The sequence below is a fragment of the Propithecus coquereli genome, unplaced genomic scaffold (assembly GCF_000956105.1).
Source record: "Propithecus coquereli isolate 6110/MARCELLA unplaced genomic scaffold, Pcoq_1.0 Scaffold14, whole genome shotgun sequence".
Taxonomy (NCBI): domain Eukaryota; kingdom Metazoa; phylum Chordata; class Mammalia; order Primates; family Indriidae; genus Propithecus; species Propithecus coquereli.
The window spans coordinates 9,855,757-9,883,707 of record NW_012138302.1 but is presented as its reverse complement, the minus strand read 5'-3'; the positions used below and the strand labels follow the sequence as shown (position 1 = coordinate 9,883,707).

At 34.0% G+C, this 27,951-nt stretch overlaps 1 protein-coding gene across 1 annotated transcript in view; it reads right to left on the bottom strand.

Annotated features, from left to right (window-relative positions):
* Positions 1-350: 350 nt before the first annotated feature.
* MYSM1 (Myb-like, SWIRM and MPN domains 1) overlaps positions 351-27,951 on the bottom strand; it is a 35,989-nt gene continuing 8,388 nt past the window's right edge. Inside the window, exons 4-20 of the mRNA XM_012639401.1 lie at positions 27,823-27,900; positions 27,709-27,732; positions 26,513-26,591; positions 23,192-23,290; positions 20,607-21,373; positions 16,406-16,536; positions 15,133-15,236; positions 13,116-13,193; positions 11,012-11,100; positions 9,329-9,383; positions 8,941-8,991; positions 8,178-8,252; positions 7,364-7,552; positions 6,297-6,429; positions 2,150-2,255; positions 1,924-1,981; positions 351-916 (exon numbers count right to left, since the gene is read on the bottom strand). Coding sequence (XP_012494855.1) covers positions 758-916; positions 1,924-1,981; positions 2,150-2,255; positions 6,297-6,429; positions 7,364-7,552; positions 8,178-8,252; positions 8,941-8,991; positions 9,329-9,383; positions 11,012-11,100; positions 13,116-13,193; positions 15,133-15,236; positions 16,406-16,536; positions 20,607-21,373; positions 23,192-23,290; positions 26,513-26,591; positions 27,709-27,732; positions 27,823-27,900 — 2,275 coding nt within the window. The 3' untranslated portion in view covers positions 351-757. The remainder of the gene's footprint in view (positions 917-1,923; positions 1,982-2,149; positions 2,256-6,296; positions 6,430-7,363; positions 7,553-8,177; positions 8,253-8,940; positions 8,992-9,328; positions 9,384-11,011; positions 11,101-13,115; positions 13,194-15,132; positions 15,237-16,405; positions 16,537-20,606; positions 21,374-23,191; positions 23,291-26,512; positions 26,592-27,708; positions 27,733-27,822; positions 27,901-27,951) is intronic.

Here is a 27,951-nt window from a genome sequence, read left to right as displayed (position 1 = left end):
ATAAACAAATCTCATCAGAACATGTGGAGAGAATGGAAGTGCTTGTTTTTTTCCATTAAATTTTTATTGAAAAAAAATTTTTATTAGCGACAGAGTCTCATTCTGTTGCCCAGGCTGGAGTGCAGTAACACAATCATAGCTCACTGTAACCTTGAACTACTGGGCTTGATTTTCCTGCCTCAGCCTCCTGAGTAGCTGGGACTACAGGCATATACTACCATGCCTGGCTAATTTTTTAAAAAATTTTTTGTAGAGATGGGGTCTCTCTATGTTGCCTAGGCTGGTCTCCAACTCCTGGCCTCAAGCAATCCTTCTGCCTCAATCTCCCAAAGTGTTGGGGATTACAGGCATGAGCCACTGCACCTGGCCAGAAGTGCTTCTAAATGAGATATGAATATCAAAGTGAAACACAAGAAATGGCTAGTTCAGAGAAGAAATAATACTTAGAGACACATTCTACTTGTCAAGATGAATACAGAAGTAAAGCAGACCACCCTCCTAGGCTTCACAGCATTGCTTCATAAAGGACTGGAACACTGCAGTGGACGCTGGTTTACAGAACATTCTGATAATACGAAAACAAGTCTATGTGTCTTCCTTTTCACAAGATTTACATGTGGCAAAGCCTGGATTTTGTGAACTAGAGAAAAAAATACCAAAGCTGTGCCACTGTTAACTAAATTACAATAATTTCAAGGTTTTAAGTTTGAAAGGAGGATCTATTATGTCAAGATTAAAATGTCTTACTTTAAAATAATCACATTAACAATTCCTTTGTACAGTTTTCTTCAGGCACTCCATTCACTTGCTTGCTTTTATAATTAGAAAGGAATAAATTTTCTATTTGAGTCAAGAATTCTTCAGCAATGAAGCAATTGGTCACTTTGCTCAGAGTTTTCCTCAGACACTCCAAAAGCTAGTTGAAAAGAAAAGTTTTATATTTAAGCACATAAAAAGTATAATAGGGTTTGCATTACCATCACTACTTTATCCCTCTCCAAACCTCATATTTCCTAATGCTCAAGTGAAAAACACTCTCCCTAAACGTGGTTGAAAATTCACTTGTTCAATAATCATACAACTGGAATGTAGGAAACCAGTATTGAAGAACACAGTTTAGTTCTTTTATCATTTTTACATAAGATAAAACTGAGATTGTATATATATGCTTTCTCCTTTGGGCAAATTTTTGACTTTATGCCCTTTTTAAGTAGTTATACTTACAGAGCAAAATAATACTATATATACAAAAAAATCTGCATACATACAAATACAGGACTCTACCATTTCAAAATTAGCATGCCAAGAGTCTTTTCTTACAAATGTGCATATAATCTTTTCAACAGCTCACACAAAAAAGTGGATGTAACAGAAAGGAGTACAAAATATTAAAAAGAAACCTAATATGTTTAAACTTTCTATTCCTAAACTGCTACAAAAAAAAAGACAAATGTTGCCAGTCTACTAGTCTTAACTCATTATAGAAGCAAAAATAAAAGTGAAATAAAATAATTCAAAACTCTTATTTCTTACTAGAAAGTTAAATAAAATGACCATTTAAATTTAATTGTTAGATTTATACTATCATTCTTAAAAATGACTGTCAAGGTTGAGATGGAAACATGGTACTTTTGAATAAAATGAGAAAACTGTTCTCTATTGTGTATAATAATACTCTACTAAGAAATTTATCAGCCAACACTGACAAATTTATTCTAAAATAGTATTTTTTCTGTGTGCAAGCTTGGGCAACAAAACACATTACTAATTATCTCCTAGAAATTAATTTTAGAAAGGAAAAAGCAATAAAAGAAATATACGGAAAATTATCCACAAAGCCTTAGGCATCCTGGGAAAACACATCAAGATGAATAGCTTTAGAATCTGTGAACAATGGATCCAATTAAAATGAAGGCAGCTTACTTTTTGCAAACAAGTCAGGTCAGAATCCCGGCGAAAGATTTTATCCATGGGGACCCTGCTGTAGGAAGAAATATGAAAACAAACTGATGAAACAAACTAATCAGTTTTGTAATAAACTATCACTGATGCCATACATCACAATTTTATATTTAACTTGGGTTTTCTCTGAAACGTAATTTAATGAGAAACACTGCAGATGTGCAACCATCTCAGACTCAGCACATACCTATGGGACAGCCTGTATTTTTCTATTATCCATCTTGTCTTTTCAAACACTAATTCCCACCGAGGTTCTTCTAACATCTGTTGTACTTCAAATTTGTAAGGTAAGCCTAGAAAAGCATTAAAAAAGCACACTTTCATCAACTATTTCTTAAATCTCCAATCTCCTTTTAATTATACGTAAAATTCCCTTCAGCGTTTTTACAACTACAACTTGGCAGACCAGCTGAAGACCAGCACTTTAAACATAGTGGGCATTTGTTAAATATTTATTGCCTGACTGTACTTGGTCTACCAAGCGTATTAATGCCAAGCTATTAATAATAATAATAAAGAAAAGTAAAAGTGCCATTTGTGTGAGAATTCCATGCAAGGCACTGAGAGGCAGGATGATCACATATTTACCATCCAAACCAAGAGACTTTTTCAGAGAAAGGGAGCAATATTAATAATTATACCAGAACCACAGGCTTAAATTGGAACTGTCACAGGCAAACCAAGACATAGTATAATACCATCCTCCTGGTGATAAGGTTTTTTTGGGGTTTTGCTTTTTTTAACAAAACACAGGTTATTAAGCTTACAACAATGCCATAAGGTAGGCAGCATTATTCCTATTTTACAGATGAGAAAACTGAAGCTGAGACAGGTTAAATAACGTGCTCAGGTTGGCAAAGTGGCAGAGTTTGGATGTTAAATACTGGCAGGTCTGCCTGACTTCTGAGCCAGTACTCATTCCACCTTCCGAGAGGGGCTAATCTAAGACTAGACAGGGAATAAGATTAACTGGGGAGGTGGCAACTGCACTTGAGTCAAAGCTGTCACGCTAAACTCTGGAGGAAAGGAGCCCAAGGAGTAGGCATCATGCATATAGCTGGAAAGGAAAAAATATCAATCAGCCATCTTAACAATTTCTCACCAATCCTTCAAGATCTTCAGGTAAGTGCATCTATAGTATTAAAGGAAAAGCTCAGCTGATTCATTACCAGAGGCCAATCATAATAACATAATGTGTGCCAGGCTTTAGGTGCTTTACATATGTGAAATCACTTATTAATAAATGAAGTAGCTACCATTATTGTCCTCATTTTATTTTTTTTATTAAGACCCTGAGTCACAGAAAGATTAGCCTGTTCGTGGTCATAATAGAAGAGGTAGAGGCAGGATTTGAACCTAGGCAGTCTGGTTTGAGAGTTTGTCCTCTTAACTTTTACAATTGGGTTTTTTGCCATACTGAAGCTTTTCAAGTAAAAAAAAAAAAATGCCAGCAAATCAGAAGGCATAGGGAAAAAAAAGTGGGTGGGGAGGGGAACCATAAGTGTATTTCCTCACAATGAAACAAAGCATAGGTTAGTTGTCAATAAGCTCTAAAAAGGCATTTTTTTTTTCTTTCATATTTTCGGGTGTTTGAGAGGGAAGGAGACAGCAATCCTGATGATGACTGATCTTTTTTATTTCATTTCTCAATTCTCCTCTCCTCCAAAAATTTATGAAGTGACACATTATATAGTACAAGGGATACTAAGCAAACTCCTTTTGGTGATAAAAATCACTTACTTGACATGTTTTGATTACCTACTAAGCACAGATACCGGCTATAATCATAACTACGTATTGAAAACCTATTATTTGCTAAACACTTTACACATATTACTGACAGTCCTTATAACTACTCACCCTGTAAGCAAGGTATCTAATAATTTTTTCTCATTTTACAGATGTAGCAAAGGAGAATGAGAGAGTAACCCGCCCAAGGTAATAACCAATAAACGTTACAGCTAGGATCTGAATCCAATTGAGTGACTCCTGCTCTTAATGAAAGTTGAAAATAGAAACAAACTGAAGAAAATAATGCATTTTGAGTCTGTGCTGATGAAAAAACACAGAAGAACACACACACACAAACTACATACAACTCTCTTTGGTATGATTAAGAATACTTCTCTAAGTTAAAAAAAAGGCACTAAAGCCAGTAAAAGTTTCCTTTTATACAGAATATTTTTATCCACTAAAATATCAGAAGAAAACTAATCACTAAGTATGCTTCCTGCCTGTACAGAAAAAAATTAACTATTAGAGTTATTTTAAAGATAGGACCTGAATTAAAAGTACTGTAGTACAAGGTATATCATGGCTTCTAATAAACCTTAATTCTTGCACCAGAGGATTTCTATGAGGAGCAAAGGACTAAGGATTGAGATCTAATATGCAGTGTTAACAGCAGACAAGTCATTTATAAGGCAGCTCTGTTCAACAGTTTTCTGCAATGACGGTAACACAGAATACCTTGCACTGCTGTGCAATGGTAGCTCATAAGAGCATCGTGTACGGTTCCCTCTGATCCTCTCAAGTGGTTCTTTCCCCTGCCTGGGCTAGTTTCTTCACATGCATGTGCTGGTATATATTTTGATAAATACTCGAGAGGTAACTTCTACACATCTCCAGAGTTCACTCTCTATTATTCAGCTTTCTGTTCTCTGGGACTCTGTTCTATAAATTTAGCTGCTTCTGTCTCCTTAGTCTCCTCACCTCCATCACCTCAGAGAGTCTGCCGAGCTCTGGGTGAGTTTATCCTCCTTGTGTCTTACCTGGAAACTCCTCTCAGTCAGTAAGCTAGGGAAATTTTGGCTCGCTTCACTCATTTCCCATCTCTTGGCAATCACATTCCTTTGCTGCCTGATGCTGTGTCCTGAATACCATTATTTTATATATTTTGTCCAGTTTTTGGGTTGTTTCAGACAGGTCTTATTACTTCATTTTGGTCAGAAGTGGAATTCCACAAACTACATTTTAAATTTCATGTAATTCTAATGAATTTAAACTTAAAGTCAAATCAGAGTGGAAGCTCCCTACCAAAATCTAGCAGACTGTGAGATTAAGAAACGATTTAAAGTAAGAACAAGTTAATTGTGATTTTTCTTTTTGTAAAATTATACACAATGTCAAAGAGTAATGTATATTATGTGCTATGGTCAAAATGTACATTCTGGACTAAAGCTAATGCCAGTTTTATCTATTCAATAAAAACCTACAGAGTGTTAACCACCTCCTAGATGCAAGGCAATTGATTAGGTGATACTGAGGACACAAAGACAAATAACACCAAAACATAGTTCCTGCTCTTTAGGTGCTCAGTTTAACACAACTTGCTAAGTAGACAAATTATATTAAAAGACAAAAGCAACTATGAAGGCAGAAAAACAATATTGTAAATGCACAAAGAATTGAGCAACTAATAACAAATATCATCGGGGTAGTGCTGGGAAGTCTTTACCAAATAGAAGGTATCCAAGTGAGATCATTAAGAATGAAGAAAAGTTAATTATTAAACAAACATTCATTTAGTACCTACTTTATACCAGATCTTGTGCTAGGAACAGGATAGAAAAACAAATATAATATAGTATCTACCTACAAAGAGCTCATGCATCCAATGGGGAAGAGTACAATGTGGTAACTGCAGTGACAGTGTCCGGAAGAGTACCTGAACTAGACCAGTGGTAGTAAGGTAGAGAGCAGAGAATAAATATCCTAGAGATGCTTATTGTTTCCTCCAAACATTTCCTTTTTATTCACACTTCCTTCCTTTTCCTAGTTGGCTATACTAATTCCCTATCCAGCCAGAAATGATTGGACCACAAGTGGACATAAACTTCAGAGCAACAAAGTCAGATGATGGGCTATACCAACCAAATTCTTTCTTGAAATAGAATGGGAACTAAGAGATATAAAAATAGAGTTAATTAATATTGACCTTAAACTGGGAGGTGATGGAGAGCTGGTGGTCATTTTTTTTTCATTTGTATGCTGTCACAGAGAAAGCCAGTCTGCATTTATAAAAAATTTTCATGAGGAAAGAGACTGTTCTGTTTATTGCAGTGCCTAACATACACACTGCTTGGCCATAACTTTCCTCCATGTTGTAATTCTTTTGCCCAGTGGCCGTGGTAACACAGTGGAGACCTGAATATAGCAGGATATTATGAAAGGGAAGAGGGTGGCTGCACTAGGTGACACCCAAACAGAAATTCCTTAGTTGAGGGTATAAACTTTGCCATTAAATATTTGTGAATAGTTGTACATTCTTTGATTTGTAAACTCAAAGAAATGAGGGCAGAAATAAGATGAAGTTATTTTTGTTGAAAACTTACGATAGGAGCCATCTGGGCTAATTTCCTCACTTATAACCAGGCAGGTAATCTGAGAATATGGTAAGGGATTGTTTCGATTATAGGGACTAACAATCATTCCAATGAACTTTGCACCTCCTCTGGAGAAGTAACTCTACAATTACAAGAAAAGTGTAATTAGTTTCAACTATATAAATTTAAAAGTCAGTATTTATCCATATTACTATTTTAGACATCTAATGGGGAAAGCGAAACAAAAAAGTACATTAAAAACGTCATATCCTAACAACAACTAAAGGAAATGCCTTCTATATTCATTCACACTGTAAATTTTTCAGGCCAGTATGTGTTCAACCCAATGACCTGTAAAAAAAAGTCATGTGGCCTGCAAAACCTACATTTGCCATGAATTTACTAATCATATTCACTATCCTACAGCTGTAATACTTACCAATACAGTAATAATGTACAAATAGCTGCCTATAGCAAAAACATTCACGTATCAAACATAAAATTACAGAATAAAAGAAAACTTTGTTTTATCCAGAGATGAAAAATATATTATGTTTCTGATTATTTCAATTATCCCTACTCCTTTTCCTGGTCTTTTCCATCAATTTTTAAAGGTTCTGACAGTATTTAAAAATAGAGTTAGTTAATAATGACCTTAAACTAGGTCATTACTCTTGCAATCAGAAAAAAAAGCAAATAGCTGCCTATAGCAAAAACATTCACGTATCAAACATAAAATTACAGAATAAAAGAAAACTTTGTTTTTTCCAGAGATGAAAAATATATTATGTTTCTGATTATTTCAATTATCCCTACTCCTTTTCCTGGTCTTTTCCATCAATTTTTAAAGGTTCTAACAGTATTTAAAAATAGAGTTAGTTAATAATGACCTTAAACTAGGTCATTACTCTTGCAATCAGAAAAAAAAGCAAGTTCTTTCAAAACCCCATATATAAAGAATATTAGAAATGCAGTCCTAAAAATGTTAGAAGTTTATTTATTCATAGAAAGCAATGGGGTTGGGGTAGATGTGCAATCACTTACAGAATAGACAAACATAATACCTACAAACACACCTGATATTTGGCTTGTGTATCAATATCTCGTAAAGAAGGATTAGGATCAAACGCAGGATGAGAATGATACCATCCGATAACACTGTAGCCTCTAACAGCCAAGGTTTCTGAGGCCTGTGTTTGTGATACAGGATCCATTTCGCACTGTAGTCCTGTACTCAGACTGTTACACGGTTCTGCTGCACATACCTAAGAAGGATTGATTCTCATATGATTATACTAAAATCTTGTTAATTATTAAGGCTTCAATTCTTTCATACATAGAAACAGAAATTTTTCAAGGCCAAGACTTTTATCTGACTATATGGTAGGCAGCCTGTAACTTGCAAATGACTTATACTCCAAAAGTATGATTGTATGCTAGGAACTTAGCATGCCATTTTCTACCCAAACACGGTCATAATAATTGTTAGTTTTCCAGGTCAGCTCACATAATACCTGTACGAAGGTATTTTTTCAATGACTCCTATTACTTATGACAATAATTGCAACAGAATGATGTATACTAACTTTCAACTACAAGAGTTAGTACATAGTTCTGGCCTCTTAGGAGGTGTCACTTTTTGTTGGTAAAGGTAATGAGGAGCCAAGGCCTGGCAGTGTTCTCTCTTGGTGGTAAAAAGAAACAGGTGCTCAGTATATGGAATTTTAAGTCACTTCTGGGAATTTATAACTTGCTACATTTGCATATTCTCACACATATCATAAGGAAAGTCTATATTTTAATTATACTCACTGAATTTTATAAAGATATTTGGTATGAAAGCAGGACTAAATAATAATTAAAACATTTTTTTTAAAAGAGAGAACTTACTTCAACTATTTTATCAACTTCTGAGTATCTTCCTCCTAACAGACCAATCACTTCTGCCATAGAAACATGAGCATGCTAAAAGAAATACAAGACACACTTAGCCCAAATGCACAAACTCACCTGACAAAAAACCAAAATACAACTCACTTATCATAGGAGAGTCATTTACAAGTATGGTAATTATGCTTTTCTAAAATAAAGTAGCACAGGAGAAAAACTAGATGCTAAGATTTCAGGTCTATCTTCACTGCTGGCTGACAAGCTTTCAACCGAACACTACAACACTTGCAGACTCTACCTTTTCACTCACAAACTGAAAACACCATTTACTCTTCCTATTCAAGAGAGGTATAAGGATAAAAAGTAAAAATCACCAAGTCCCTCTACAGGAAAACATTGCAAAGGAACACAAAACCGTTGGAGGTACTGGAAATTTAGTGCAAACAAGGAATCTCCTAATTAGAGGACTTGGGCTTTGTTTCGGTGATCTAAAAGGCAGCAGACACAAGATATTAGGAAATGAAAATAAGATTAATGATGATAAACAGTCTGCAAAAACTCACATTAATTTATTTTCTCTAAAATATGGAAACATGCAATTGTTTGGCTTTTCTCCAAAAGAAAAGACTTATTTTTAGATTCCTTGTAAAAGAGGATAGTTAAGATCCAAAATACACGTCTTCGATACTGTCTTATGCCTGCAATAAAAATACACAAGAATAGAAATCAGAATAACTAAGTAAACACAATAGATTATCCTTACCAAATCCATTATTAAAAGTGCTTCTGAAGCCACTTTCACCTGAAATGGCTCCTGAAATACAAAAAAAAAAAGTGGGGGAGCATAAAAATAGAGATTTTTTTCTCCCCAACTGAAATGTCCACCCTTTTCTCCTTTAACTAACCCACCAAACTGTTAGCATTAATCAAGGCTCAGAGCAAACTGGACTTTTTAAAAAAATTACCATTTAAAACCCCCAGAGGGAGAAATTCTCTCTCATTTTCCATCTGTATCACTGATATGACCCTTAATATTCTTGGCCTTGTCCAACCTTTTCACATCTATATATCCTGCACATACAGAAATAAGTATTTCCTGTCTGACAGGGATGGGCACTTTTTATGGTCATTCATTAATACATAAATAGTACCTGCTTTTCTTCATTGAAAAAATTACAAGGTATCAGCTGGAAGGGATCAAATGAGCTAAAAGAGAAAAAAAAATCATTTTTAATATAATCTCAACAAGATTAAGAAAATAACATTTATTCACAAATTTTGAAAACATGTATCAATAATCTAAACCCAAATTCTGTTTGAATGAGAAAAACATTAAACTAACATAATTTCTTAGGACATTCCATCAACCCTTTCAAATGAAGCATTGTTTTTACAAAACAAAACAAACTAGGAACTTTCAGAGAAAAGTTATTCTGTTGTCTCAATTTCCTTTAACACTGAAAGAGAACACTATAAACCACCAAATACATGTTCTACACACCTGAGGTCCCCAACCCCCAGCCCAAAGACCAGGTACCAGTCTGTGGCCTGTCGGGAATTGGGCCGAACAGCAGGAGGTGAGCAGTGGTGAGTCAGTGCAATTTCATCTATATTTACAGCATCACTTGCATCGCATCACTGCCTAAGCTCCGCCTCTGCGTTCCCCTCTCCCACCTTCCCTGGAAAAATTGTCTTCCATGAAACCAGTTCCTGGTGCCAAAAAAATTGGGGACCGCTGTTCCACACTAAAAGCAGATTTCAAAAAGTTCAATGAAATGTAACTAATTCCCTGACATAAGACCTGAAAGAAAGTTCAAGAAAGATGGAAGTTTTTCGAAAACACTTCTGTAAGTACAATAATGTGTCCACTACAGAGTAGAGACTCAATAAATATTTTTTGAATGAATGAGTGACAAACAGTTCTGCTAAAGAAATTAATGTATTAGAAAGTCCCATGATAAGCTCTTATTTTAAAATGAAAAAGTAAAAAGAGATAAGAAGGAGAGAACCTATGTAAGGCTATATACAAAAGCATGTGTAAATCTGAGAGAAAAGTTCAAAAGTCTTTGACCAGTAAAGAATCGAGGCTTGAGAAATATATTAAGAACAATAAAAAGGTTTTGTTAGGCTATGTTCAGGGAAAGAAAAACACATAGGAATATGTTCATGTTAACACAACTAGAAAAGAGCAGGATAATTCAGTTCCCATTCAACCAAAGAAGAGACTGTTAGCTCCGAGAGAACAGATACTTTGTTTTGCTTAATACTGTATCCCAAGTGCCCAAGAATATTTCCTGACGTATACTAAATATAGTAGGTATTCAAAAATATTTGTTAAATAAAGAAGACCTATAAAGTAGAAAGTGCTTAATCAACATGAATAAAAAGAAACTAAAAGCCCAGATAGACGAGAAAATAAAGAGCAGAAGAACATCCCAGAGGCTATCAATGTTTGTTGAAGAGCTACAGAGAATGGGAAATTAAAGGTCTCGAAATAGGCAATTATTGGGCTTACTAACAATTAGTACCATCCAACAGAGAATCAAGTTATTTCATGAGATTACCTGTCCATGTCTAAAGTTGAATGACCACCAAATGACCAACATGTTGTAAATATGTTGCATCCTATGTTCACTGAATCTGAACAAATTTAAAACGTTTATTCAAGGATTCCCAAATTGATAATCAGTGACATAAAAAACTTCAAAAAATTTAGTAGTATTTTTTTAAATTAATATGAACAATATAATATAGCTATTGGGTATTTTTTCCATTTTTTCCACTTTTTAACCATGGGATAAGTTGAAAAAAAATCATACTCATATAACACTAACCTTTTTGTTGGTCTTGGCATTTTTAAAGATTTAACAGGTCTGCATTTTTCCTCTTCTCTTCTTTTTGCCAACTCCTCAGCGGAGAGATGCTAAAACAAAATAAAACACCAATTGATCAAAGAGTCTATCAACTACTGAGAGAGGCAGAATTAATAAAAATAGTTCTTTAAAACCAATTTAGGGGCAAGTGAGAACAAGACAGACTAAATTGATACAGATGTTGTTTTCTTTTCGCTACTAATAGAAATGCTGAATATTTTTTAAAAATTGTTTCAAAACATAGACTTGCCCATTTCAATCAATGGTACCAGCCACCCAGACTTGAAAACCTCAGAATCACCAGTCTTTTCTCTTATTTCCCATTTCTACTCACCAAGGTCTACTGTGTTGAGTTTTCTTTTACAACTGAGAGACACTGCAAAGTAATGATTAAGAATACAGATTCTGGAGATGGAATGCCTAGTTTTGCTATTTACTAGCCGGGTGACCCTAGGCAAATTCTAAAGCTTTCATATTTCAGTTGCTTCATCTTTAAAAATAATAACAAAAATAGTAATAACAATGTCATGTTGTTATTGTCAAGATTAAATGGGTTAGTGTTTACAAAATACTGACGATAGTGTTTGACACATAGTAAGCCCTTATAAATGTTTATAAAACAAAGTAAATCTCTATTCATTCCATATCTAATAACAACCCTACACTTTACCCCAAACAAACTATGCATCTCTTTCAGAATATATCCAGCATTTTCCCATGTTTGCACCTTTGTTTATGCCACTTCCTCGGCCTGGAATGCTTTCATCTACTTTTCGAGATTCTTCTACTGATCCTTCAGATCAAACATCACATCTTCTAGGCCAGGTGTGGTGTCTCATGCCTGTAATCTTAGCACTTTGGGAAGCCGAGGCGGGAGGATCACTTGACCTCAGGAGTTCAAGACCAGCCTGAGCAAGAGCCAGACCCTGTCTCTACTAAAAATAGAAAAAATCAGCCAGGCGTAAAGGTGCAAGCCTGTAGTCCCAGCTACTCAGGAGGCTGAGGGAGGAGGATCGCTTGAGCACAGGAGTTTGAGGTTGCTGTGAGCTACGGTGATGCCACTGCACTCTATCCAGGGTGCAGGGCTTTGTCTCAAAACAAAAACAAAAACAACCCACAAAAAAAACCAACCATCACATGTTCTGTGAAACCTTCCCTGATCAAACCCTTTGGGAGGACCTTATTAATTCCTGGGACCAACCTTATGGAACTTACCATAGGTTTCGTTTTCCTAATAGAAATATAAGTCCTTTATGGGAAGGAACCATGAATTACTATTAATTATTGTGCTTAGAATAGTGCTCAAGTATGAGGTTGGGGGCAGGAAATGGGAAGGATGAAAAGATCGACAACTATCATTTATTGAGCATGCAAGGGTTATTGAGTACTTAGGACCTTTATATACTTTATCTCATTTACTTTTTACAATAATCCTTTAAGGCAGGTATTATTATCCACATTTCATAAATTAAAAAACATGAAATTCAGTGAGGTTAAGTAACTGCTCAAGATAACAAAGCCAGTACGTGCACATTCCCACATTCTTCCATTCTAGTACACTGGTTGTTTACAAACAAATTTATATATTTAGAACACGTATGTGCATGTGTGTGTATATGTACACATACACAAACATGTTCACTGTCTACGTTTCCTCTTAAGACCACAGTTTTTAATAGTAGAAATAACATTTAAATATTTGTAATTCAATTTATGTCCAGTGCTTAGAACAATATTTTAATTTGTGTATCAGAACATCATTCAGTAAATGTCTAATGAAATGAACTGAATATATCAATTTCTTGGCACCCTGGCAGATATTCTTGAGCTAGAGACAAGAATGTGAAGACAGAATCAAAGTTTGGAAATGAGTTAAACTCCTAGTTAACTATACCACTGATGCCTTCTACTTTGCTGTTCATTGGTGACTTCTAGACAAATTAACATGGGACTGAAGATATACATGTTAACATATGAAACAAGTGTCATATATATGACATTAAGATGTACACAAATGTATTACAAACAGTTTTCATGGATAAGCCACTTGAAAAGTCAAAGTTACCTCAAACGTTTGTCCTTCTAAGTCCCTTGCATCACACCAGTTTCCCCATGGGTCTCGGACCCTACGTCTCCTTGTGCGCTATTGTAAGATTAAAGTAAAGCAAAAGGTAACAAGATTAACATGAAGAAATCACAGCACTTAAACACACAAAACAAAAACAATGGCCAGGCGCCTGTAATCCTAGCACTCTGAGAGGCCAAGGCAAGAGGATTGCTTGAGGTTAGGAGTTCGAGACCAGCCTGAACAAGAGTAAGACCCTGTCTCTATAAAAAAAATAAAAATTAGCTGGGTGTGGTGGCACGCACTTGTAGTCCTAGCTGTTTGGGAAGCTGAGGCAAGATCGCTTGAGCCCAGGAGTTTGAGGCTGTAGGGAACTATGATGATGCCACTGCACTCTAGCTGGGGCAACAGAGCAAGACTGTCTTCAAAAAAAAAAAAAAAGGCCTGGCATGGTGGCTCACGCCTGTAATCCTAGCACTCTGGGAGGCCGAGGTGGGCAGATCGTTTGGGCTCAGGAGTTCGAGACCAGCCTGAGCAAGAGCGAGACTCCGTCTCTACTAAAAAAACAGAAAAAAATTAGCTGGACAACTAAAAATGTATATAGAAAAAATTAGCCAGGCATGGTGGCGCATGCCTGTAGTCCCAGCTACTTGGGAGGCTGAGGCAGGAGGATCGCTTGAGCCCAGGAGGAAGAGGTTGCTGTGAGCTAGGCTGATGCCACAGTACTCTAGCCCGGGCAACAGAGTGAGGCTCTGTCTCAAAAAAAAAAAAAAGATAATTATCTAAGAATCAAACAAAGTATCTATTTAAATAGTATAATCTCTGATCAGCAATGTCTAACTAAATCTTATTTGATTAATTTATGTTCAACAGTTTAGCGCTCTGCTTAGAAATACATCAGTGATGTTGAGCTAAGGGTGGGAGCACCAGCAGCAGGTGGGCAGGGTGTGGGGTGGTTGGCGGCAGAGGAAGGCTGTCCAAAAAATAAAAATCAGTGACCATTTTCTGTATTTTACTTGCATTTCTTCTTAAATTTACATTTCCTTTCATCATTTAGGAGCTAAAACACTAGGACAAAAATATTTTTAAGACCAAAAAAAAACTACCAAGAAAATGGCTTCCCTTTCAACCACCTGTAGAAAATTTATAAGAATATACAGGAAGAGATATAATCTTGAAAAGTAGAAGCAAAATAATCATATCTCAGCTTTAGAAAGGAGATAGCCTAGTTAATATAAATAATGAAAAATTACAAAGTTAGTTGACTACAGTACTAATATACAGTTTTGTAAACCTCAATACTAAGGCCTTTAAAACGGACTAGTTGCCAAAGGAGTGTTTGACTAGGAGCATCTCCAGCAACTCTGCTTGAAAACATCCTTTCTTAAAGGTAGCAAATCTAGGTAGAAACAATTTACAGTCTAAACATTCTGAGAAAATTAGCTACTTGATCATCTAGACTTTCTTTTCATTTTATCTTACCTATTACTATTTATTAGTAAAATGAACAAGATCATATTACAACTCTGACTTACAGAACTGTTGGATCGTTTATTTTTAAAATAATTTTTATGAATTTTAAAATATTACAAAACTCATTAACTCTAAGAATTAAAAAATAAGAGCTAGTTATTCCAAAAAGCTGATTCTTAAGGTAAGAATTTTAAAAGAATAAACAAAAATGACTCAAAGAAGAGAGAACTGAACTGTATAGTTTTAAAAGACACATTAAATTTATAAATCAAAACCAAGCAGCCCAAGACCACTTCAGCAAAATATTATGCTTCCATAAGTTTGCCAGTGAATTACAAGGGTTTTTTTAGTTTGTTTTCCTTACAAATCAACATGAAATTGAATGGAAGCCAGAAAAGTGAATGGCTACGGTGAAAGCCAAGAGAAAATATGTTTTTCCACTAAATGGGCCATTTGTTAAACAGCTAGAGAAGTAGGTATGCTTCACTAAACAAGGTAAGGAACAATATGGACAGATCATTGAGTGAGAAAGATGACAGCTTACCATAGACTGCAGACGCTGGGCAAGTTGGTATGCTTCCACTGCATCTTTTCTGTCTCTGATTCGTACTTTATCAACTGGTTGTGGCCTATTATATACAGCCTGTTCTATTGGAAGTCAGGAAAGACCAAAAAAAAAAAAAAAAAAAAACACAACCAAAAACAAAAAACACCACATCTATTATTTTGCGAACTTCATTTGTTAAATAGGAAGACACATCTACACTGACCACAGCTGAGCTTCTGTGACTCTATCTTATTCCACAATCATATATTTGATATGCTACTCAGCAGTTCTCAAATAAAAGTAATATAATTATTACAAGAAAATTATCAATAAAATGGAATATTTAGGAAATGGTTAATTTGTTTAATTTCCGATTAAATGACTGCTAGGCCTACTTTGATAATTTTGGCAGTCTAATATAGAAAATATGACTTCATTTTTCTTTTAGTGGCAGAGGAAGCTAAAATGCCTTAGTTTTCCTGAAAAGCTAGTCTCAATATACATGGCTTTGGGCAAAGGAAGACACTGAAATGAAGGACAGACCCCCACTCCTGGCAGATTGTAAATTTTATCTATTTCTACATAAAACAAAATCATATTTGATTAAAATTTTCTGTTTAGCTGTCTCACTTTCATAATAGACAAAGAATACAGAATATATTCTTCTTAAACCATGGATTTACAAGGTTCTAATTACCTTATTTTGTAACTATGAATGGCTATTAGCTTTCTTTAAAAAGTCTGTGTCATGTTAATTCAATAAAAGGGTAGAATACATTTTAAAATATGCATATTCATCAACTTTAAATTTAAAAAAAAAAAAAAACTAGGGTAAAAGAAATTTTCTTCCATGAAAAATATTTTGGCGTTTTTATTACATTTAACTGTAGAGGCTCATAATTATTTCTTTTATTTAAACATTGCTAGACAGCATTTCTTGCATGAATACAGTGTTTGCCAAGTAAATGGGCTATTATTAGAGTTTTCATAAAATAATTTTACCTGCCAAAGAATTATATTCTTAAACTATTTCTATTACCTAAAATTACACTCTGAATTTTCATTGTAGGTCAAAGGGAAACACAGTTTAATCAACAGAAATCTGTTTGACAGCAAAATCTTAATTAACACCGTTATTCCATAATATTATAGCATCTTTCTGAATTCTATGTACCTAAATTTATTTGAATTCTAACCATCACAGAAATGAATAGGTGCCGTAAGGATAGAAAATATCACGTAAAAGATGTTGTTGAGTTTTTATTTTTACCACATCCAAAATTGATTGCTCCTATCAATTCGAGGTAGGTATGAATCCGTCCGATACAATTAACATCCCCACAGTTCTTCAGGCCAGGGCGTACTGAGGTCTTATTTAAGTATTTCGGTTTGCATATCTCCCTAATTAAGAGATGGAAGTACAATTATTTTGGATAAATAGAAACATGAAAAAAGATTTCTGGGGATAACTTTTAATATTTGAAATATCTTAAAATTTTACCCCTTTCAATGTGTCAATGTGTCGTAAACACAATACTAATACATAATACCCAAGTGTACTTTTTTCTGGAATATTTTTAAATAATACTTATATGTATAGTGTCATTTTTACTAGTATTATTTCTTCCCCAGTGTTAAATTCAATAGATTCCAGTTACTCCAGAACCTTGAAGTTAGAAGTTTACTTACATATAAGTCCAAATTGAATCTTTAAATAAAAAGGGCACTTTGATAATATATTGAAAGGATGTAGTATTAGACTTTTCCAATTTTAAATATATTACTTAGGTTTATCTATTCTTAACAAACAAAATCATTTAATTATCAGCTATCTTGTAAATGCATAAAAGTTTTATATTCATTTTTAATCATATGCCAACAAATATTAAGTGCTTACTCTCAGTGGAAAACAGAAAGACATTATAGGGGATTCCAAAGGAATCAAGAAACTTCCCAAAACTATGAAAGAAATAAAAGGCTTATATAATAAAACACATATTTACTGAACAGACTTAATGTACCATGCCAGATAGCACCATATAAAATTTAAGAGTATTGGAGAACTTAGTAGAAACCAATTACTGAGTGCTTATGCCAAATGTTGTACTGTGAGTTGCACGTTCTCAATCTTCACGATTCTAGAAGGTAGATTTTATTATTCCCATTTTAGAAATGAGGAAACAAGAGAGTCAGAGTGATTAAAGCACTTCTTTGTGCTTATAGAATCAGGAGTCAAGAATAGATATTATAAACTGAGTATTCAGCTATATCATATAACATGGGTATTTCTTATTCAGTCATTATTTTATTACACAAATATTTGTGTCCTATGCACCAGGCATTGTTCTAGGCACTAGGGATATAGAGATGAACAATATAAAGTTCCTGACCTCACAGACCTTATATTCTAATGGGCGAAACTGTCAATAAACCAATGAACAATATATATTATGTTGTCAGGTAACAATAGCACTAGGAAGAAAAAGTCAAAAAAAAATAAGGGCATAAAGTGAGTCAAACAGCCACAGACCATTTTGGATAGATAGACTGCTCAAAGCAGAAGGTAAAAAGTAATTTGTGATGTGAGAGGGTATCATAACTTCCACAGAAAACTTGAGATTTCAGTATGTCTTGAAAGAAAAGGAAACAAATTACAAAAATGAAGGTAATAAAGCAGGAAAGAGCATGGCTATCAAAAACTGTAGGGAGTCTGAAAAACTGAATTGACTTAATTAAAGATTAATTGAGTAATTGAAGATTACTCAAATCAAAACAGAACTCAGTAATCTAGCACAGTGCTGAACAAATGCTAAGAACTCTGAAAAATGTCTGTTCACAAGACAGTGATGATTCATATGTTCAATCTTTTTCCCCTAACAAATACAGTGTCTATATTCCAAGTATTGTTCTAAGCACTAGAATTAACAAGACAAAAGGCTGCATCGAATGTTGCCCTCCCAGAGAGGCCTCCCTGGACCACCTGACCAAAGAGGCACCAGCACCCCCACCCCGTGTGCTGAGGAGAGTTCTGTGACCATTCTGTTTACCAGCTTATTTAGTGTTTGTTGTATGTCCCTTCCCCTTCCCAGTGCCTGGAGCTGTGCCCCACACTCAAGACAAATGAGAATGAATGAATGAAGGAGACTGAGGCTGAGATGTGGGTTGTAAAGCCTTCTCAGTCCTGTTAGGGGCAGGGGACAGTGAGGTGGGAAAACTGCCTTGGCCAGAATGCCTGGACTGGTCTGCAAGGACTCTATCCACCTCCCTGGGCCTCAGTGCCCTCCTCTATAAAGTCGGGGTGGGGGCTGCCCTCATGTTGCCTGCATTATCATGGGGGTTGAGGGAAGAGAAGACAATGCACAAATAAAAATGTAATACATACATTTTTTTCCAGCCCAGGTTCTGACCCCCAAAAATGTAAATTTTTTTGGTAGTAATAAGTTCTATGAATAAAATAAAATACAGGGTAAGAGGAGACAGAATTAGAGGGAGGAGATATGTGAGGTATTTTAGATATGGTAGTCAGAGAAGATTGGTCAGAGAAACCTCTTACTTCCTTAGCAGATGTGAATGAGACAAGGAAGGAAGACTTACCAAAATATTGGGGTGGGGAGGGGGACAGGGAAGAGCATTCAAGGCACAGTGAAAAGTCAGGGTCAAGGCCCTGAATTGGAAGTGTGAAAATAAGGAGTCAAGACTGGAGACTCAGAAATCACCTTCGCCCAGTATGGATTGAAACAAGTTTCTTACCCTCTGTGAACCTCATTTTTCTCCCCGCAAAAAAAAAAAAACTCAAAAAAATGAGGACAAGGTTGTCTAGACAATTGGAAATGACTTAAACACAGTATGTGGCATGTGGTAGGCATTCAATAATGGTACTACTTACTATTTTAATAAAAATATTCCCTTAAACAGGGAGTCAATTGTATCTGCTTTTATGAAAAGGATATTTTATCTATGAAAAAATGTGGCAGGCCTCTTTTTATTTTGAAACTTTAATTCTTCCTTCTATTTTTTTTTAACACCACCTCCAGTGGTGTTAACCACTCTCTCTTCTATTTCTGAAGAGAAGAGATTTGAGTTCCTGTTCAAACATTTCTTTTCGTTTTGACACAGTTCTGCTAAATCACCACATTGAAACAGCAATACCTAACTAGTTTCATGAACCAAGGCAAATGATTTAGGAAATATTGCCATATAATTTATAGTACCTATATAAATTACTCTGTTTCATTTAGAATCCAAAATTCAAAGTAACAAATAGAATGGATTAAAGTAACATTAAGTATACGCTGACCATTAATATAGACATTTTGTGTTAGTTATTATTTCAAGATCCTTCAACTTTGGCCATTCCTCCTCTTATTTCCAAAAACAAAAGTAGATAGCGATTGAGATTCTAATTTAATTAGTGTTATTTAATAGTGTGGATTAGGCAACATTGATTTATAGACTCAAGACTTGAACTGAAGTCCTTCATGTGTCAGTGGCTGGTTGTATAATCAAAGGCAGGTCCCTAAACCTCTCCTGATCTCAGAATCATTTTCTACCAAATAGAGATAATACCACCTTCCTATTTCACAATACTGTTGTAAGGAATTAAATGAGATGATACAGGAAACCTTTCTGAAAACTTTAAAGCACTATGTAAATGTGAGGAGTTGTTCCTTTTAAGTATTCTTTACTATAACGCCACCCTGACCCAGAAGGTATACTCTAAGGAACCGGGAAACTCTCTATAAAGATGGTCCTACATAATCGAATAGCTTCTGAAACAGCAATAGCAATTATGAATGTTTAATGATGGCTTAATTAAGTTATTAAGAAAAATTCAAATTACTTTCAAAATATTTAGGCAAGTAAGGTGAGAAATTTTTTGGTTTGTTCCCTACCCCCCACTAAATAATTCAAATAAAAGGTACTGACAATTTATAGGATAAACTTCATGTATCAGAAAATTCCTACATCCTAATGAAGCTGGATGAAAGAATTATTAGCACATTATGCCACAAGTTCAAAGTTGAAACATTTAAGATAGCTATTTAGAAGAGTTTCTGCAATCTAGCCACATTTTATGGTGTTATTCCTCTTTCATCAAATTTTTTTCTTTGTACTCATAGTACATGATAAACCTAAAAGAAATTTTCCCTTTTCTAATGCAGTAGTGTTCTCTATTTATATCTTCCTAACATTGTCCTGAGAAATTGCTCCACAAAGCAATCATCTATCACTTTTCCCCAGGCCCAAACCCTCTAATGGATAGATAGGTTATGATAGTTATAAACAATGTTTACCAAAGCTTTCAAAAAAGTTTCACTACAAGAAATTTTAAATCTTGCCTAATGAAATGATAATATATGCAAAAGCTCTCTTGATTCACCAGCAAAATTCTAAATTCTGCATAGGCCTCATTAAAATACTTCAGAGAATCAGGTTTTTAAAACAGCATCTAAAATATAATTCTTTCTTACCATTGATCCAAAATGTAATTTCTGATTTTCAAATAGCGTTCTGGTGTTTTAGCTTGGCGTCCCTCAAAAAACTCAGGAATTGCTTGTTTTTCTTCTTCTTGAATGATATTTCTATCTATTTCCACTTCTTGTTCTGGTGGCTTAAGCTCTTCTTCCTCATGGCTTTCCTCCACCAATTGGCAAGAAGAATGAAAAAGTATTTCATTATCACTCAAATGTTTCTGAGTTTCACAAGGTTCTGGAGAAGGCAATTGCCTGGCATCATCTATTATTCCACTTTCGTCATGCTTGTTACAGTTCTTAATCAGTTTATTACATTTTTGATCATTTAATTCAACTGACTTTTTGTCACTGTTGTTTTGTTTTTCAGTCCACAATGTAATTTCTGAGTTTGAAAGTTTTTCAACTTCATCTTGCTTTACATTCTGAAGACAGTGCCTGGAAGATTTAGAAAAGGGAGCTTCCTGGCTGTCAGAAGCAACGAGTTCTCCTTGATTGGTTCCATGCATTTTACTATTGGGAATGTCTAGTAAGAGATCACTGCTAGAATTCTTTTGGGCTGTTTGAGAAGACAACTCATCCACTTCATCTGTGATGTCTACTTCCTCATCATCAGATAACTTTTCAATTTTTACAGCATTCAAGTTGGGATCAGCACGTCCCCTTAAACATAATGGTGTCCATGCCTTTGTCCCTTTATCTTCATTTTTAACCTGGGGATTACTGTTCTTCTGATTTGGTGTTTCTTTCTCTAGACCCCATTTTACCTTATTAAAAATCAGAATAAAACCCCAATATTAAGATTTTAAAATTTAATCACTGACACAAAAAAATAAATACAATGTTATTAAACTGAGTACATGTTAATGGTATAATACACCTTTAATGTGCTTCTCTTAAAAGGGTTTACAACTGCATTTTAAATGTAAAGGATCACCATTTTAAATTTCTATAAATAAATAACTCATTCATGGCCTGGTGATTTTTATTAATCAAATAAGCATGACCTATATATAACTACAACCATAGAGAATGAACCGATAACTATCAGAGTAAGGTATTTTGAAAGGTATTGAAATATTTATAAAGGCTTATTTCTCAGAATGTCTGATACTTCAGCTGATCATTTCTTATAATGCTAAAATAAGTCTTAACTTCAGGATAACTTCACTCAGTAAACTAAAACCATTTTTCATTTAAATACAGGGTTAACAGAAACAAATTGTTTTTATACAGGTTCATTTAATACAATTCCAATATTATAGAGCTTATATTTCAAGCCATGAAATTATCTTCCATATCTGCTATTATAGACATCAATATCTGGCAATGTAACAAGGAAAAGATAATCAAAGTTATGACCAAATATAACTTGAAATAAAATCTTTACATGCAAACTTTTTGAAAAGTCTTATAAATAACTGACATACCAAAGGGATATGACAGCTCTCGGAAAGAGATTATTTATAGAAGCTGTATCACAATAGAATCCCAGGACCATATATTTGAGGTTAACTGGCTTACTATGTAGAGAATGAAAGGGTAGCAGAAGGAAATAGAGATTTGGAAATACAGCCTGAAATAGCCTTTAACAATCTTGCTATTTATTTGAGGTCTCCTGTTTTTAATCTTAAAAAATGCAGATGAAATTTTGTATTAGATTTCTTAATATACTAATGTCTGTTATAATCTTAAAAATGTACCCCTCTATCCCAGTCTTCGAGTAAAATTGATACTCCAAGATACACTCCATGTTCCAGTTTGATAAGCACAGGAATAAGAATAACCAAGTTAAGCTTTATTCTGTTCCTTAATACCTCATCCTTGATAAGCTGCCTTGAAAATGCTTTTGTTTGGTTAAAAGAGAGAGACGAAGATTGATGTATGATGAATTCATTCCATTAGTTACCACCTATGGCCAGCTAACGCTAAGACAAATCATTATATTAAAAGAAAACACCAAATTTCATCTAAGATACTTCCAAATTTTATATAGTTATGTTTCTAGAGCTTAAACAGACCATACAAAAATTCTGAATATCAATACTACCTGTTTGAATACAGTACAAATTACTTGAAAGATTAAGGAACTAGACCATAAGTACACTTTTCTCAATATTGCAATTTATTAAAATTTCAGACAATTCTTCATAACAATTACAAAAATTCCATTGCTATTAAACATGATAGCATTTATGTCCCCTAAGCTCTAGTAATTCTTAGAAGTTTCTATCATGCAAATATTTTAAAAAGAAAAGATATTTTCCAGAGGAAACAATGAGACCTCTAAGATTTTCTCTTTGAAATACAATTTGCTTTATAGGATGTTTTTGAGTAATTAATATTTTGTCCTATTTAACTTTATGATATTAAATGCAATAACATGACACCCATTTAATAGCAACACTCAAAACACTGAAGACATGCTCTGAGATTTGGAAAGATAAACCACTTGGATACTACTACTCAGGTATAAAATACTTTCACTATAAACTTTAATACCAGAATTAAAGAAATATTTCTGCTCGAATTTTGTTTATTCTAAATATTAGCATTATTAACTATGATATTTACATTGCGCTTACCTTATTTTTAAAATACTGTCTGGCATAACTCTTCACTTGTAAAACAGTACGACTTCCAATTAGCTTTGCAATTTTGGTCCACCTTCGGCCAAATTTAGCCTACGTTATCAAAACGGAAAAAAAATGCTTTTGATTAACTTACTTATGAATATTCTAAGCAAGTGCCACATCTAAAAAAAAAAAACAAACTCAAAAATCCTCCATCTTTACTTATTTTCTAAAGAACACAATGAAGCCTTCTATATAGACTGTGCTTTTAAAATCAGAGCCCCATATTCTTCTTTCGGAAACTGGACTACCAAAAACTGACTGAAGTGATTTTATAAATTACTTTAAAAAAAATTAGCTATCTAAATGAAGATCTATCACTTCTATTACCTAACTATATGAATTCATATTGCACATTATGATGTTCCAAAGCTAAGATAACTTTTTCAAAGAAATAAGTACCTGAAAGGGAGGCAGGTTACATTTTCTATTTATATGATCAACTGAACATGTTCCACACTAATTTCAAAATATATATAGTTTTTACCAAGATTCTGTATTTTGCAATATTCATTAGGTGTCTCATAATAGAGACTTTTACTCTATACAGATGTCACAGTGAAATGACCTAAAAGACTGACTCACAAATGAGGCTGACCTGCAACTAATGCCTCCCGACAACCCTCTGGCATCAAAGGCAGTGCACCTCCTAACACTGAAGCTGTGGAGGGAAAAAACTGAGAACTTCAGGGAACTCCCGTGTATTCTAAAGTACAGAAAGAACACACGTAATTTGAAAGCTAAAAGGAATTTTTAAATATCAAGTCTATTATTTAATACATAAATCCTTTTTATAATATCCCCAACACAAGAGACTCTGTACTTCCCAAGGCAGTTAAATAATTCCAATTTTTTAGAATTCTTAAAACTATGAAAAACAAAAAACTAGCCACAACTGAAGAAATCTGACCCCAGGGTCAGATTTAGAGGCCAGGTAGTCATGACTTATGGTAGCAAATCATCTTCAAAGATCAGACTCAAATGATAAACCTTAATTTATATTCTTATTTATGATATTCATTAGAAAATCTGATATATGGACAATTTCTTAAAACTCAAAGTATTCCCGGGAAAATTATTATTATATAAATTATTTAACGTATTGACTGCCACACTAGGAAAAATAATTTTTTCATTGGAACCATGATGTTTTACTATGAAAACAGAATGAAAACTTGGAAAACAAAATGATCCTTTCTAATTTAATGAAAATTTTATTATTATTTTGTATTGTTTTCTGTGCATGAGTTACATGCAACTTGAAAAATAGTTCTCACGGCTCCCAAGGTGAAGAGACATGTGAGTTACATATGCCTCAAGAGGCCCCAGGCTCAAAACTAGAGTGAGTTAAATACAACTCACATGGCAGTTAATGTGTTAAGATTGCTCTTAGCACCTATTTGAGATCAACTTACAGAAGAACTAGTTATCTCTATTGCAGGATAAAGACAAATAAATAACTGGTAGTGTGGAGCACTTCTGGAGACAGGAGAGATCTGGATAAAGTGTGATTAATTGGATAGTAGGGGCTTGGACACTAAGAAAATTGAGGAGGGGACACTAACAAGAGGAGCAAAGAAGGTAGGCGCAGTGGTGCATGCCTCTAGTCCCAGCTACTCAGAGGGCTGAGGAACGGGGATTGTTTGAGCCAAGGTGTTCAAGTTCATCCTGGGCAACACCGTGAGACCCATCTCTAAATAAATAAATAAATAAATAAATCAGGGAGCAAAGAAAACATTTCACCAATTTCAAAATAGAGCAAAGGGACAGTTGTATGCTTAAGAAAGGAAAGGAAAAAAAATCTTCCTTCATCACTCAGTACCACACAATTCTCTTTGAGCCTGACAGAATTCAGTCTATGAATAAATTGTATCAATGGGTTAAAAGGGCTGGGAATACAACCAATAATTCCATGCTTTTTGTATGGAAAAACATTCAAAGTTTAATATTTTCTTACTGTAGATAGATTTCTATACAGTTTTATATAAATAAATATACATCTGCTTATATATGGACAAAATATCTCTGGAAGGAAACACAAAGAAGCAATGACACTGGTTACCTCAGGCAAAGAGAACTGAAGGGCAGAGAAGAGAGAGAGAAGAACGCTTAACACCCTATAACTTTAGCAACCTTTTGAATTTTGAACCATGCAAATGTAATCCCCATAACTAACACCAGTATCAACAATAACCTAAAAATTAACCTTAAGTTCATAACTCATTTGCATATGTATGCATATACATATCTGGTCTTTGATAAGGGGCAAAACACCAAAGCTGTCAGCAATCTTAAATAAATGACTGATTAATTAATGTTGGATTATATAAATGATAATCATGCAACAGACTGAAATACCAATATACAAAACATGACCAGTACAGGAAAAAACCTCGAAGAGATAAAACCTCAAGAGAGTTTATATTTAGATAAGAACATCATAGAGTATACAAATGTCATAGTCTTGACTAACTAGAAAAATACAAAAACATTTCATTTCTCATCATCTGTAGAAATAATGTTAACAATGATATTTCAATTAGTATTCACGAATCTCACATAAATATAAATATTCTCTCTATATAATGTATAAATACACATAATTTCAAAATTAATTAGAATACTGGGTAATATGTACCTTAAAGGAGAAGACATAATCTAATCTTGACAGTAAAAAAAAAAAAAAATTCTGAGTATTTTATTAAAAGTTTCTTCATATTAATGAGTATTTTCAGAATTAGAAACTGGCATATATATTTTTTCCATTACATAACTTATGGACATTTAAACAGATCTCAGTACCATAGACACTCATGCAAAAGAAATGTTTCTGGTCTTCATTTACATCTACTGAAACATTTAAACTGTGTACACAATGCCAAATATCTGAATAAAAACTCAGCTGATCACCTAGACAGTTTCAAATACATAGTTTTTGTTTTGAGAAAAAAACAGACTACTAAATAATTTTGCTTCTTAATACAGGTAGTTGGTGTCATGTATACAGATATAGCTCAATTTCTTGGACATTATTAATACCAAAAAGTGTGAAAATTATAGACTCAAATCTATTTTAGTATTTTAGTACCTCAAATATAAGTTAAAAGGAATTCTCTTGTACTACACTACAACCATCATTACAGAAAAACTAAAGGTGTTATAATTGTAATTAAAAAGAAAATTCCGGTCTCTATAAATTAATTTAACCTTATAACTCTATCAATATTTGCTTCTAGAATCATTTTACTATAAATTAAAAATTGCTCTATTTACCAGCCCTTGTTCAAACAGCTCTTTTTCTTCTATCGTCCACTTTACTGAGTAACTGGCTGGTTTTGTAGGAGAGTGTACCCTGAGGGAAAAAAAGGAATTGCAAAAAAATTTCTGAAATGGGAACATTCCATACTTATGTAGCTAAAGGTTATAGATAGCCATGGGCTAAATTCAATACTTTGAGTCTAAGAATTAAAAAAACAGAGAACAAAAAAAGAAGGCTGCAGCCTCTACCTGGGGGAGAGATTTACCCTGTCACGTGTCTCTAGCTCAGGAAGATAGGAGCCCCCAAAAGACATAATCCTTGGGTCTGAGTGAGGGTAATACTAAAAGACATCAAAGGAAGTCAATGTGATAGTAAACAAATAGGCTCCCTTAGACTGGATACAGAGCAGCAGGCATTAATACATTCTCAAATCCTGAAAGGCATATAAGAGTTTCAATTGGTTCCAGAATTATTATCTCTTTGGTTCTTTCACGCAAATCCATGTAAATATTGAGCCAGAAAAGAACTCAAGAAACTAAAGCATTATATTTATTGCTTTTAAAATTCATTATCTCAAGAAATTAAAAACAGTGATGAATGAAGCCCACTAATTTAAGCAAGCCATTAATCCTTCCATTAACTTCATTTTATTGTTTATTCAGCAAAATACAAAAACAAAGGCTACTCAGTGCTTAAGCTCTTAGGCAACTGCAAATATGTAAATCTACCCTTTAAGGGATCATAAACTTTCAAGCTTATAAATGCTAAATAAAGTCAAAATGTTTTCAATTATAGCAAAAGAATATTTTTAAAATAGTTAATTTCTCTAGATAATTTTTGAAAGCCACAGACTCAAAGGAAAATTTTTTTGAAAATAACTGAAAATTAACTGACAGCGCAATAGCAATGAAGTCAATTCCTAACAGATAGCAGCTTAACATTTTCCCCATAAATCCCTAGGAAACCATCTTTTCCATAATCTGATGGAATTGCCTACGTAGGGCCATAAAAGAAATTCTGGCAAGTAAATACCATAAAATTATAAGCATTCCAACATCCATACCAAAAAACTTTGTTTTTATATTTATGTTTTTGTATAACCCAAGGTCAAGAGGGATTTTCCACAGGCCAACTACAATTTTTAAAAAAATTCTCCCATAATTTTTAACTAATCATAAGGGTTTTAAAAATATAAAACATAAGTACATACATGATTTTTGCTGTTTTCTGCAGACTGCACCACATGAAAAAAGAAAATAAGGAAGCATGTGAAGTTTCTAAAAACACAATCCAGACTTTTGAAAGTATCATAAATTGATGTTACCTCTTCGTGTATTTTTTATCATCTTCCTTTTGATCAAGCCAGAATTTTTCCGGTAGTGATTTTTTAGATAAATAATACCTATGTAATGATTAAGGAAACTTTAAGCAATATTAAAGTCATATAATTTTT